The 14,450-nt window shown below is 33.8% G+C and overlaps 2 protein-coding genes and 1 pseudogene across 2 annotated transcripts; all 3 read left to right on the top strand.

Moving 5' to 3' along the window:
- Window positions 1-745: 745 nt before the first annotated feature.
- Window positions 746-5,523, top strand: LOC11405885 (disease resistance protein RUN1-like; annotated as a pseudogene).
- Window positions 5,524-6,771: 1,248 nt separating this feature from the next.
- LOC112419270 (uncharacterized) lies at window positions 6,772-8,925 on the top strand. The gene is made up of 2 exons (XM_024776559.2): window positions 6,772-7,822; window positions 8,135-8,925. Exons 1-2 carry the CDS (start codon window positions 7,721-7,723, stop codon window positions 8,543-8,545), a joined length of 513 nt encoding a protein of 170 aa, XP_024632327.1. The 5' UTR covers window positions 6,772-7,720; the 3' UTR covers window positions 8,546-8,925.
- A 2,976-nt stretch (window positions 8,926-11,901) lies between these two features.
- LOC11405556 (cyanidin 3-O-galactoside 2''-O-xylosyltransferase FGGT1) lies at window positions 11,902-14,273 on the top strand. Its single transcript, XM_003596628.4, has 2 exons — window positions 11,902-12,208; window positions 12,670-14,273. The coding sequence occupies exon 2, from the start codon at window positions 12,755-12,757 to the stop codon at window positions 14,132-14,134; it is 1,380 nt and encodes a 459-aa protein (XP_003596676.2). The 5' UTR covers window positions 11,902-12,208; window positions 12,670-12,754; the 3' UTR covers window positions 14,135-14,273.
- Window positions 14,274-14,450: the final 177 nt, after the last annotated feature.

Genomic DNA, 14,450 nt, shown 5'->3' with positions numbered 1-14,450 from the left:
TGTAATAGGAGTAGCAAATTGTGCACATTCAAACCAATTGAGTTCGTAACAAAAAAAACAAAACCAATTGAGTTCAACTTATCAATGAGCTCCACCAAAGTAAGTTCAATTTATGTGTCAAACAATTATTCAGATTACCAGAGCCCTTTCTTTTAGAATTTCAATAAACTAACGTGAGTTAACTCACACGAGGTATAATACTTACGTAAGTTAACTCATGCGGCATAACTTAAGTCGCGTATGTGTAAAATTAAATCACGTTTGATTTACACATGCGTTAGTTAAGTAGAGCAGGGGAATTTTGGTCAGTTTGGTTGAGTGTGAGCGAAACTTATTAGAAAAAGAGTAGATTTCATGGTTTATATTCAATTGGTTCAAGTTAAAAGAAACCTGAAAATAATTTATAACTTTCCGAACAATTTTTATTTTTTTTTATTTTTATGTTTTAATGTGTTGAATATATAAGTTTTAAAGTAAAATTTTCAATTTAAACTTTAAAAGATATTCAAAAAGCATTTAGGTGGTCACTCGTTAGCATTGCCCATGAATAAATTGTTGAGTCCCATGAGCATAACTCAGTTGGTAGAACAATGCATTATTATATACAAGGTCGGGGTTCGAACCTCGGACACCTAGGGATGGCAATTGGACCCAAACCCTATGGGCACCCGCAAAAAATACCCGGGGGTAAAACCCCGCTTTCATGGGTCCGGGCTTGGGTATGGGTAATTACCCGCAAATTTATATGGGTATGGGCACGGATATGGGCACTGTACTACCCAGCCCCGCCACCCGCATATATGTATTTATGTAATATTATAAATAATTTATTTATTTTTGGTGTACAATTAATTAATAAATTTAACTATTTAAGCCTAACCTTAAACCTAAAAAAGATTGATAAAAACTTTAGTAACAATTTATTATGATTTTAACATGCAACTACAACTTTTTAACATATAACTGATGTAAGGTATCTATTTTTTTTTTTTTCAGGAATAATTTGGATGTTTTTTTATTTGGTTAAATATTACGATTCATATTATTTCGTAAGTTGATTTAAAAAAATTTGGATCGTAGTTTTATTTCAAGTGTGGTGATTTTTATTATCTTTCCATGGCTAAAGTGCGGGTAATGGGTGCGGGTATGGGCACTTAAGTGCCCATAGGATATGGGGAAGGGCACTAAAGTTGTTGCCCACGAGGGTACGGGCACGGGTACGAGCATTTTTTACAAACGCGGGTATGGGGATGGATACTATAGTACCCTACCATTGGGTATCCATTGCCATCCCTACGGACACCCCACTTATTCACTTTAAAAAGTGAATTCCAGCCCCCTAGCTACCGGATAAAAAAAAATGAAAAAATTGTTTGCAGATTCATTTACCCAAACGAAGAAATAAGTCATTTCCGTTATTCACCAAACCCCACTCCCAAACAAATTGTAAGTCAACTTCTCATCAACCTTTAGGGTTTGTTTGAAAGATGAAAGAAAGTTAAAGGAAAGATAGTATGTGGAAAGATTGTTGAAGGAATGAAAGAGAGTAGAAAGTGAATGGAAAGTGAGATGATTATTTAAGTGTTTGGTATCAAAGAAAGTGGAAAGAAAAGTAAAGGATAGATAAATCTATGCTTATTAAAATGACATAAATATCCTTACATTAAAAATTTGAATATTATATACATATGACTTAACATATATTAATAAAAAAAAACAAATAATAACCCCTAAAAAAACAAATAATAAATTACCGGTATTATATTGCATATACATATATAGTAGTAATAAAAGTTGAATGCCTGAAACCAAAGTCACAGATGAGAAAACAAGCACATTAGGATTTTTCAAATATTGGCAATATTGTAATTTTACAATTGTGGCATCCATTTCCAGTGCTTTGAGCGGAAAGTTTTACAACGTGGACCCCCACCAAATTGATACTTTTTTTTCACATTAACAAAGCAACTAAACTAAGGAAAGATTATTAATCCATATACTTTCTATTCTTTCATCAATCTTTCTTTATCCTATCATCCAAAACAAACAGACCCTTAGAGTGTGTTTGGATGGGGGAATGTTTTGAGGAAATGTATTGTTTTAAGGGAATTCAAATACTTTGGGGTGAATTCCAATGTTTGGATAATAATTTGAAGCATTTTCAAAATAATGGAAATTTATAAAGTATTTTGTTCAAGTTAAATTTAGAGAATTTCAAATGACACCTAAAAGCTAAGAATTTCAAATTTTTTCATTGTTGTTATTTTTCATATTTTGCATTTTGGTCCTCAATTTTTTCAAAAATTTCAAATTGACCCCAATAAATCTCCAAAAAATTGCAAATTGGTCCCTCAAATTTTTCGAAAATTATAATTTGACCCCTCAATTTTTTTGAAATTTACATTTTGACCCCTAATTTCAATTTTCAAATTTGGCCCAAAAAAATTAAAATTTATAAAAGTTGGCAAAAAATGATGACAATGAATTTTTTTATTACTTCATCCAAACAAAAGAATTGAGAAATGAAAGTAATTTAATTGAATCATTTAAATTGCCTAGAATTTTAAATTCTTTAAAATTTCTCAATTACCCCATCCAAACACACTCTTAGTCTTTAGTTGGAAATTCAAAGCATTGCATCTCATCTCATCTCTCTCTCCCTCGGAACCATGCTTTCTACATGATGTGTTTATCAGTTTCAGAGGCACCGACACTCGCAACACTTTCATCGATCATCTCTATCATCATCTCATCAGAAAAGGTATCTCTGTCTTCAAGGATGATCAATCTCTCCGGAAAGGAGATTTCATTTCAGAATAACTTCTTCAGGCAATTCGAGATTCAAGGCTTTCTATAGTTGTCTTTTCAGCGAACTATTCTGATTCATCATGGTGTTTGGATGAAATGGTTGCTATTTCAGATTGACGCAGAGAATTGAATCAAACTGTTATCCCCATTTTCTATGATATTGATCCGTCTTATGTTCGAAGTAATCTGAGCTGGGCTTTCAATGGTGATTACAATTCACGCACTAAGAAGTTAAACTACGACCCAGACAAGGTTTCTCGATGGGAGAGAGTTGTGATACAATTGTCGCTTAAGATTTTACACACATGTTAAAAATGCATTAACATTAATTAGTAAGTAGTATACTTAAAAATTAAAAGTTATTATTGCATTGGAAACTAAAAGTGATATTTTGTAATTAGTGTACATATTAATTGAAGGGTATAATTAAAAATTAAAAGTTATTATTGCATTGGAAATTGAAAGTGACATTCATCTTAAAACAATTTTGTTTTTCTAAAACGAAATCATTTTAAAACTGATGGAGTAAAAGATAACACGTTTTTTTATTCATTCTTGTATGATAGTATGTGATCTTTTATTTACATTTTGTGGTGACTCTTATGATTACAACTAAACAATCATCACTAGTACTTTAATTGAAGGTTAAGATTGTCTCCATTTTTTTTCCAACCCTGCATTTTTTTTTCCATTTTACTTTGGAAATGAAGAGGATCCCAACCCCCTTAATTATACCAGTGTCTATTTAGTAGGGTTTTAAATAACGGTCGTGATAACAAATGAAGCACAAATATGTGTCTTGACAGAACACATACTTATTGACCCTGCTAATGTAAAAAATTACAGGACACTACAAGAATACACACATATTTATTTATTATAATTAAAGAAATATGAAATTAATTATAAAATATCTTACTCGAGAAGGCATCTAAACTCTACAACTTGTTTAACAAAGTGGTTGAGTTTAACTTTAAATGGTTAATGGGGTCCACCTAAGAACGAATCATTCTGGGTACCGAGTTTGATTCTTGGATGGAACAATTTTTGACCAATTTACTAACCTCCTAGCCGAATCCGAATTACTACGACCCCTTCCCCACGGCAACACGCCTAATCTCAGACGTGTTCGTGCTTCATAGATTACTGTCGTGATAACAGTTGTGATCGCGATAGCATTACATTTGCTTTGGAATTCTTGAATTAGCGTAGAATCGTGATCAAGTCTGGCCTATACGACCTTAATTGCAGTTGTATTGTGATTTTGGTAACATTAAAAACTGTTATATTGCAGCCTAGATCGAAGTTTTGGAACTTTATTTAAAACCTAATAGTCGGTATCGGTGTGTGTTAGGGTCCATAGCTGGTCATGATATCAACTTTCATTATTCGACTTGAATTTTTTTCCTCAACAAGTTATACACATCCATTAATGTATCTCATGTAACTTAGGTGATCTTGTAGTTTTGTGTTTTTTTTTTTCCCCCACTTTCAGGCTGGAGTTTAGTTTATTTTTCATGTTTTTCCACTTTCAGGCCAGAGTTTACAGAGATTGAAAAAATTGTTCAAGCAGTGATAAAAAAATTGGATCATAAATTCTCAGGGTTTACCAGTGGTCTTGTTGGGATGCAACCTCGCATAGAAGAATTAGAAAAGCTTCTAAAATTGAGCTTAGAGGATGATGACTTTCGAGTTCTGGGAATATGGGGGATGGGTGGAGTAGGAAAGACAACTCATGCTACTGTTTTGTATGACAGAATCTCATATCAGTTTGATGCTCGTTGTTTTATTCATAACACAAGCAAAATTTATATGGATGGTGGCATTGCTGCCGTACAAAAACAAATTCTTCGTCAAGCTCTAGATGAAAGAAATCTAGATTCACATGATGCATGTGAAATAGCTGGAATTATGGTAAATAGGCTTCACAGTGGCATTAAGGTCCTAGTAGTTCTTGACAACATTAATCAATTAGAGCAATTGCAGGAGTTGGCTATAAATCCTAAATTACTTTGTTGAGGTAGTAGAATAATCATAACCTCAAGGGATGAACATATTCTAAGAGTATATGGGGCAGATACAGTACATGAAGTTCCACTGTTGAATAGTAATGATGCCTATGAGCTTTTTCATAGAAATGCCTTCAAAGGTGAAGACCAAAGCTACGATTTTATTGAGTTAATTCCGGAGGTACTAAAATATGCTCAACATCTTCCATTAGCAATTAGAGTAGTTGCTTCTTTCTTGTGTACCCGAGATGCTACTCTGTGGATAGATGCTTTGGATAGATTGAGGAACAATCCAGACAGTAAAATAATGGATGTGCTTCAGATGAGTGTTGATGGACTACAACATGAGGAGAAGGAAATATTTCTGCACATTGCTTGCTTCTTTAAAGGGGAGAGGGAAGATTATGTAAAGCGAATTCTAGATGCTTGTGGATTATACCCTCAAATTGGAATTCAAAGAATCCTTGAGAAATCACTTATTACCATTAAAAACGAGGAGATTCATATGCATGATATGTTACAAGAACTGGGGAAGAAAATTGTTCGGCACCAATTTCCCGAAGAGCCAGGATCATGGAGTAGATTATGGCGATGCAATGATTTCTATCATGTTTTGATGACAAAAACGGTAACAAATTATGTTTCCACAACTAGAGGGTGCAGTTTATTCCTTTTGAGTGAACTTAACTTGCTTGGGGTTATGTAGGATTCAATTTGTATACATTGCAGTGTAAAAATGTTTACACTATTTGTAACGGTCGGATCATTGAAAATGTTTGACTTTATTAATAATTACTTTTAAAGTCATTCATTTGATTGGTTGTGATTTGACGACAATGTAAAACTTTCTACACTGATGATGTATATATACAAATTAAACTCAATATGTTTATGGTCATCAATAATTTAGTTTAGTCTGTGCTGTTTGTCCATAGTCGAATTAATTGTGTAATATGTTGGCAAATACTTTTTTGAGGCAATAAGTATTCTCTGCCTTGTAAGTTGTAACCCTATTTTGAGCCAATAAATATTGCTTAGATTTGTTTTATGCCAAACATTTGATTTTTTTGAAGACTTTTTGTATAATTTTTATTTATTATCATTCTGATTATCTTTTGGTTGTACATTTTTACCAATTTTTCCTAGAACATCATCAAGTAGTACCCAAACTGGAAACTTGTTTTTAATAATTATTATGTAGGTTTTTCACGGTTAATTTAAACACAGTTTGATTTAATGATTTTCTTATTTCCATAAAAAAAAAAAAACCTCTACATTTTAATATAGGATATATAAGTAATTGAAGTTTCTAACATAATTGGTTCAAGTAATTTCATTTGTTTTCTTTCTATATTATGCTTATTCTATTCTTTTCTCAGGGAACAAACAATGTTAAAGCTGTAGTTTTCGATCAAAAGGAAAATATCTCCAAATGTACAGTTGAAGGATTTTCAAATATGACAAACTTTGGACTTCTCATATTGTATCATAAAAAATTCTTGGGAAAATTGTTTATTCATTGATTCTCTCTGATAACAATTTTTTTAAGAAATTGGAGAGAATCTCTCTTTCAAGAGTTTCCTTGACACAATTGGGAAAATTCTTAAAAAATTGTTTATTCATTGGTATTCAATTCTTGGGTTCTTAACACAGAGATTTGATGAAAATGTCAACCGATTTATCGGAGCTGACAAAAGAGGTTTTGATTCTCTCTGATAAAATAACAAATATTTGTGTGTTTAGTCCTCACATGAAAGAAGAGGTTTGAAGAAATATACAATTTAAAATTATTGATTTAAAGAAAATATCCCCATGGGGGTACCTATATGAGTCTTGATAGTACCAATAAAAACTCAACCCATCTAACCCAACACCTAATATTTTTACGAAATGGATCTAACTAAGAATTTTATATCTTTAAATTTCAACAATAATTAATTTATTAAACCCTTTACTAAGTAGGACTTCTTATTCTGTAAAGCAATCCCATTAGAGTTGCTATTATGCACTATATTCAACATCTTAAAATGTGTGCCAGCTTGCATTAGGTTTTTGTTTTAAAGTTTGCACTGAATTTTGAAATCACATGACGACAAATTGATAAAATTCAAGTTTTGGTGGGGATATCTTTACTGATGGTTGCAATTCTCTTTACAGGATCTCCCTTATTTGAAAAGGATGGATTTGAGCAACTCCAAGTATCTTATAGAGACTCCAAAGTTTTTTTGGACCCCAAAACTTGAGCGACTAGATTTTACGGGATGCACAAACTTAATACATGTCCATTCATCAATTGGACATCTTACAGAACTTGTTTTCTTAAGTTTGCAAAACTGCAGCAGTTTGGTTGACCTTGACTTCGGTAGTGTATCAAATTTAAGTTCTTTCCAAGTTCTACGCCTTTGTGGTTGCACAAAACTTGAAAAGATGCCAGATTTTACTGGGGCATGAAATCTTGAGTACCTTGATATGGATGGATGTACAACTTTATCCATGGTTCATGAATCCATTGGGGATCTTGCAAAGCTTAAATTCTTGAGAAACTGCACAAATTTGATTGTAATTCCCGATAGCGTCAATAGGATGATTTCCCTTGTAACTCTAGATTTTTACGGTTGCTTGAAACTTACAACTCTACACCACAAAGGGCTTATGGTTATAGAAGATCTTTGATTTCTCTGGATTTAAGCTTTTGCAATCTTCATGAGGTACCAGATGCTATTGGAGAGCTAAGGTGTTTAGAAAGAGTAAATCTACAAGGAAACAAATTTGATGCACTACCTAATGATTTTTATGATCTTAAGAGTCTATCTTATATAAACTTATCTCATTGCCACGAGCTTCAAACTATTCGTCAATGGCCACTTTCACCAAGTGCTTCTTCTAAAGGAAGAGATTTTAAAATGGCAGGGGGATCTCGTCATAGGTCAGGATTATATATTTTTGACTGCCCCAAGTTCACGAAGAAATCCATAGAATATACATGGTTACGAAGACTACTTCAGGTTTGTATCTTAAAAAATTTCTAGTCTAACTTGTGCAGTCAGGAAAATCTATAATGCAACATATTTTAATCAAATTGTTGCATTTCCATAAGCTCAATTATTTTTTACGTGTTCTCATTATGAAGAAGTTATTCTAGAATTTTTTCCCGATTTGGCAATTATAAAATTACATGTTTTTGGATGCCTTTAGTCGATTAATCATTATCTGCAAGTCGCCAGCTACTTAGCATATTTCGTGGATAATAATTATTTGCCGTTGCCTTGCACTCTCGAGCTCTAATATACTTATGTTTGTTTTTCTTCTGGTATCAGAATACCCATCACTTTCGGCGCAGCTTTGATATTGTTGTTCCTTGGGATTGGAAAAACATTGATTTTCCATCAAGTTGTTGTATTCCAGAATGGTTCAATCATCAATTTGACGGGGGTGCAATAGTAAGGATTGTAGATTCTGCTGTAGATGTTAAGTGGTTTGGCTTTGCCTTCTCTGTGGCATTTGAGGTAAACAATTGTCCTGCAAATTCTGGTTCTCCACAGGATTCATTTTCCTCGGCACTGCCACATCCTTTTTATCTTTCTTTTGAAAGTGAACACACAGAGGAACGCTTCGATATGCCACTCAGTTTGGAACTGAACAAAATTGATGGCTCCAAACATCTTTGGTTAATCTATATATTTCAACAGCATTGCCATTTCTTAAAAACTGGAGCACATATCACATGAGCAAATGCAAGAGTCTCGCTCTAGGTTCTCGGAACACTTCATGGAATCCGATGCGCCCCAACTTGTCTTAGATTATGTACAAGAAACCAGCAGCAACTCTGGACCTAAATACAGCTTCCCTATAATTGGTTGGTTACCGAGGAGGAAGAAATTGAGAATTCTCGAGCCAAGTCAAAAGAAATTGGTCTTTCTAATCTAGGCCTTTAGATATCCTAACAACAGCCAAAATGCGCAACAGGTTCCCTTAGCCTTGAGGTGATTATCTCACCTAAGCAGTGGCATATTATTAAGTAATAAATAATCCATTATCAGTGTTAATTAATAATGAATTGCTATAACCAATGATATGGATTATAGTATAAGATGTCTATCTTTTGCAGTTCAAGTTTATATGAGAATTCCTCTTCAATTAATATGTTGAGACTTATTTAATAATTTGATTATCGTTCAGTGTAGCCACACCCACTCCCTCCATGAAGTAAAATAGGAAATCACATTGCACCAAGTATAACTAAGTGATTACTGATTAATTTTTAAAGATCATTGATTTGGATTGACATTCGAGCTTGTTTGATTTCTTATTGTTTCTATTAAGCTTGTCAAATAGTACTATTAACGAGGTTAAGATGCGGTCAGGTGAATGAAGACATGATAGTCACTGTTATTCTATGTTTGTAGAGGATGAATGTATTTAATCAGTTGTAATTCTGGGTTTTGTCAACTTCATAAACCTGGGGTTCATAGTCTTGTGTAGGAGAAATTCAAAATGAGACCATGCTAAATTAGATGTTGTTGGTGAAGCAATTTGAGAGGCTACTCAAATTCATTTGTACAATTAGAGGTGCAGGGGGAACTAAGAGGGAATAATCAATTTCTTAACTTCTGCGTAGTTACTTTTCATCAATTGGTTTCCCTATGGGTAGTTTTAGGATAATTTAAATGATGGGGTGTGTGCTCGTGATTTTCGGATATCAAACAATTAATTGATTTGAACCGTCAATCTTTGAACTCTCGATTTTTATTCGTGGGAAGGGAAAAAATGAGTAAAAAACCCTTATCGAGACTTTGGATTCGGGGGTTGGTTACGCGAAGGGAAGGTGTTAGCACCCTAAGCGTCTACGGTATTCCGTAGGAACCTCTTACCTAATTTATCTTGTGCTAAATTCATTGCTTATTTGAAAATTATTACCTAAAAATCTAAGTGAAAGAATGGAGGGAGAAGAAGCATTTTTTGGTTATTTTTATTTGATTTGGAAGGATAAAAATCCTATGCCTACATACCCTTAAAGAAAAGGGATCAAAACCAATGTAGTTCATCTAAAAAGTTTCTTTTTGGTGGGTTAGGTTGATTTTAAGATTTTTGAAAATGGGTTTTTAGAAGAGAAAGAGGCCTCAAGGCATGAGATAAAATAAGGTGAGGTTGGTCGGATTTTAATTACAAAGAAATCAAGTCTATTATGAATATTAATTCAATTAAGCATTTGATTAAGAAAATAAAAAGGAAAACACTTGGGTTACAAATCAAGGTTTATTAAGAAAATATTTTTGGAGTTTTGCATATTTGATTTTTTTGAGAAAATGATTTTTTCTAAACTAAACGCTAGCTAAAAAAACTAAACGCAACGACGTAACATGAAAGAAAATAAAAGCGGAAAATAAAGTGTGGTGGTGTTGGTGCGTATGTCGGTGCGTTGTGTTATTACATCAATTCCTAGATACATTCTATGGTCTCAAGAGAAATATAAATAGCAAGAAATAAAATGCACAAAATAAATTACATCAACTTCCTAATTATACATACTAAAAATAATGCCAATGAAATAAAATGACAAAAAATTAAATATGCATGAGATGATTCAAATATACTACAATAATAATGACAAAACAGTAAATAAACAATTAATACAAAGCAAAAACATATTTTTGTAATTTTTAGAGAGATTTTCAAAAGTGAAAGAGGTGCAGAAAGTAAAACAGGGGTATAATTAACAAAACTGTAGTGAATTTTAAAAACAATTGGGCTTAAGCAAAAACGGGTCGGTTCGGGTTACTGGAGCGGGTCATTAGGTTAAACATTAGCCGCATGATTAAGATCAGACAGATTAAGATCGGACAGCTTTGGTTCAATCATGCAGAGGAGCAACATAGACCACAGGATCAAAGATTCAAAGAACAAGGGTGCGTGGGTGCATGGTAAGGCCGTACACCCACGCGTATGAGATCAAAGAGGCCTATATATAGGCTGTAGTTCACAAAATTCATTCATTTCCAAATTTCCTTTCTCTCTCCTCTCCTTTTTTCTCACGTGAAAGCTCTCCTAATTTCTTCATTTTCTCCGACGGAAGGGATGGGGTTCCGGCGCGGTGGCCGGTGGTGCACCACCGTGCCGGAGTTTTCAAAACACTCCTTTTTCAAAAACAATTACATATTATTATATCCTTTTTCGTGTAGATGATAGATCCGGACTTAGATTTCAAAGAAAAGCAACAACACGTTCTAGATCTACAATCAAACAACACGAAAATAAAATACTACCTTCTTTACCTCGGATTCCGATCTGCTCTAACAAGGAGGAGCCGATTCGGTTTGTGCTTCAGCGTTGTAAGGCCGGTTCAGTTTCTTCTTCCTTCACGCTCCGATCCAATCTGCTTCCTCTCTCCGATCCAGTTGCGTTCCAAGCTTGTACCTCTGATTCGGTTTGTTGTTGACGAGTTGTACGGATTCGTGAATCAGTGCTTACTGGATTCACGATCTGAACTGTTTGTGTGCTTGGATTGGAACCTATGATCGAATTCCTTGTATTGGTTATTTGGAGGATTCGTGTTGCTGTGAATCGGTTTGTATGGAGGGGTTTGGAAAATTGTTGGATTGGTTGTTTCAAGTTTGTGTGATCCGAAAATGGGTAGAGAAAAGGAAAATTAGGGGTTTTGTGATTTGACTGTGCGGCTGCTACTTCTCTGGTTTTTTCTCCCCCTTCTCTGTGTTTTGCAGGTTTGATTGTATAGCATTAGGGTTGAGGAAAAAAAGGAAACAACTTGCAGAGGACTGGATTTGGAAACAAAAGTTTGACTCTGAATCTGCCTGAATATGAGGCGTATGAAAAAATATTTTTTGGACCCCTGCTGGGATTTTTTGGACTCATTGACAAAAAACAGAAAATAAACTAAAAAAAAGAGTAACTAATTTTAAAATCAAAACTAAAATTAAAACTAATAAAAGATGGAAATTAAATACTGAAATAAAAAGAAAATAAAGAGGGAAGAGGGCCTGACTCGGAATAAAAAATGAGGTATTTCAAAGTAACCTCTCTATCGAAATTTCGTCTGAAACGACGAAAATTCCCGACTTTAAAAATACGAATAAAATGGGTAAGAATAGAGTTAAAATTTAGGGTATGACAGGGTGTGTTGCTTCGAGGTGTCACTTTTGGGTCGGGGGGCTGTTCGACGGTTTCAATTCAGCTTCCCAGGTTATAAACCGTTGGATCTTTAAGATTCGAACATGTTTTTGTAACTTATTTAAAGGGTGTGTGTTGCTCTTCATTTTTTCATCATTGCTTCTCCCTTCTCTCTCTCACTCTCTCCACATCTTTGCCTCGAAGTCTTTTAGGGAAGATCTATCCCTCTTTTCAGCAGATTTCTCTTGCAACTTTATACTTCTCAGGTAATGTCATTATTTTCACTTCTTTCTATCTCGTTTTACTCTTCCACTTGTGGCTTCCCTTACTCGTGTACTAATGAAATGATTTGATTTAAAAAAAAAATGAAACGATGCATCGCTCAAAAGAAAATTATGGAAAATATAAAATTTGATGATATGGAAACATGTAAAATATTATACTATATATAGCCAATAATACTATCCACGTCGTGTTGGCATAATTATGTAAGAACGCACACGTTCTTTATTATATTTTTTTTCTTCATGAGATGACATATTTTTATAGATCAAATCAATTATGTGAAAAATACTATTTTATAGGAGAATCATTTCAGCGAAACACACGAGTGATTTTTTTACCAGGCTATCACACCCACTACTCTTGTCCAATATGATTATTATATCACACTTGCTACTTTTATATTTGTGATTATTATATGCTTAATTTTTTTATTGTTTTGTAGAGTATGCTAGATCCAGAATTCCTCTTTATTTTATATAGACCTTATAAGCAGAGAAACATTGCTAAGTAGTTCAGACAAAGCAGCCATGGAGTCACCATCTTCTTTGCACATAGCAATGTTTCCATGGTTTGCAATGGGACACTTAACTCCATATCTTCATCTCTCAAACAAATTAGCCAAAAGGGGACACAAAATCTCTTTCTTCATTCCCACGAAAACACAAACCAAATTAGAACAATTCAACCTTTATCCAAATCTCATCACTTTTTACCCTCTCAATGTTCCTCACATTCATGGTCTTCCATTTGGTGCTGAAACCACTTCAGATGTCTCATTCTCTTTAGGTCCACTCATCATGACAGCTATGGATCAAACACAGCCTCAAGTTGAACTTCTTCTCGCTCAACTAAATCCTAAAATGGTTTTCTTTGATTTTGCCTTTTGGATACCAAAAATTGCTCAAAGTTTAGGAATTAAATCATTTCAATACTGGATTGTTAGTCCAGCAACAATTTCATATACTCTATCTCCATCAAGGATGTGTGAAAGTATAAACTTGACTGAATTTGATCTTATGAAACCCCCAAAAGGGTACCCTAATTCATCATTCACTCTTTATTCTCATGAAGCAAAGTATCTTGCTTTAAAAAGAAATTTTGAATTTGGAAGTGGGGTTCTTTTTTATGATAGGCTTTTTAATGGTTTGAGCTTAAGTGATGCAATTGGGTTCAAAGGGTGTAGACAAATTGAAGGGCCTTATGTTGATTACTTAGAACAAGAATTTGGTAAGCCTGTTCTTCTTTCAGGACCTGTTTTACCTGAACCACCTAAAACTGTTTTAGATGAAAAATGGGGTTCTTGGCTTGGTGGATTTAAAGATGGTTCATTAGTTTATTGTGCACTTGGAAGTGAATGCAAATTAACACTAGAACAGTTTCAAGAATTGTTATTAGGACTTGAGCTAACAGGTTATCCATTTTTGGCAATTCTTAAACCTCCTGTTGGTTTTGAAACTGTCGAAGATGCTTTTCCAGAAGAGTTTGAAGAAAGGGTTAAGGAAAAAGGGATTGTTCATAGTGGATGGATACAACAACAATTGATTTTGGAACACTCATCTGTTGGTTGTTTTGTAACACACTGTGGGGCCGGTTCGTTGACAGAGGGGCTGACAAATAATTGTCAGATGGTGTTGATTCCACATTTAGATGCTGATCATATCATTAATGCAAAGATTATGGGTATGAAATTGAAGGTTGGAGTTGAAGTGAAGAAGGGTGAAGAAGATGGATTGTTCACTAAGGAAAGTGTTTGTGAAGCTGTGAAAATTGTTATGGATGATGAGAATGAGATTGGCAGAGAAGTTAGGAATAATCATGATAAACTCAGGAACCTTTTGTTAAACCAAGATTTGGAGTCATCTTGTGTTGATGGTTTCTGTGAGAAGCTTCAAGAATTAGTCAGGTGATTTTCTAATTAGTAGAAACTCTATCAAACTGTTATATATTGTTGTATGATTATATGGTTTCAATAAGAAAATATTATGTGTATTGATAACCTGTAATATGATCCTAACTAGTGAATCAATTTGTTGGGTTATGATGCGACACATAAGTGTCCTAATTTTGGAAAAGAAAGTAATATATATAGACACACACTTTCCATTGATAAAAACACAAGTTTTTATTGAGTCTAATAGACTCAGTTCTGAAGATGACGACTGGAATTGCTTCTGAATTCGAAATTTTGAAGTAAATGAATTAAGGCAGACGAAGCAAAAATAT

Source organism: Medicago truncatula, chromosome 2, assembly GCF_003473485.1.
Source record: "Medicago truncatula cultivar Jemalong A17 chromosome 2, MtrunA17r5.0-ANR, whole genome shotgun sequence".
Classification (NCBI taxonomy): Eukaryota; Viridiplantae; Streptophyta; class Magnoliopsida; order Fabales; family Fabaceae; genus Medicago; species Medicago truncatula.
Note: the sequence above shows the minus strand (reverse complement) of the source record. Positions and strands in the feature narration are given on the sequence as shown.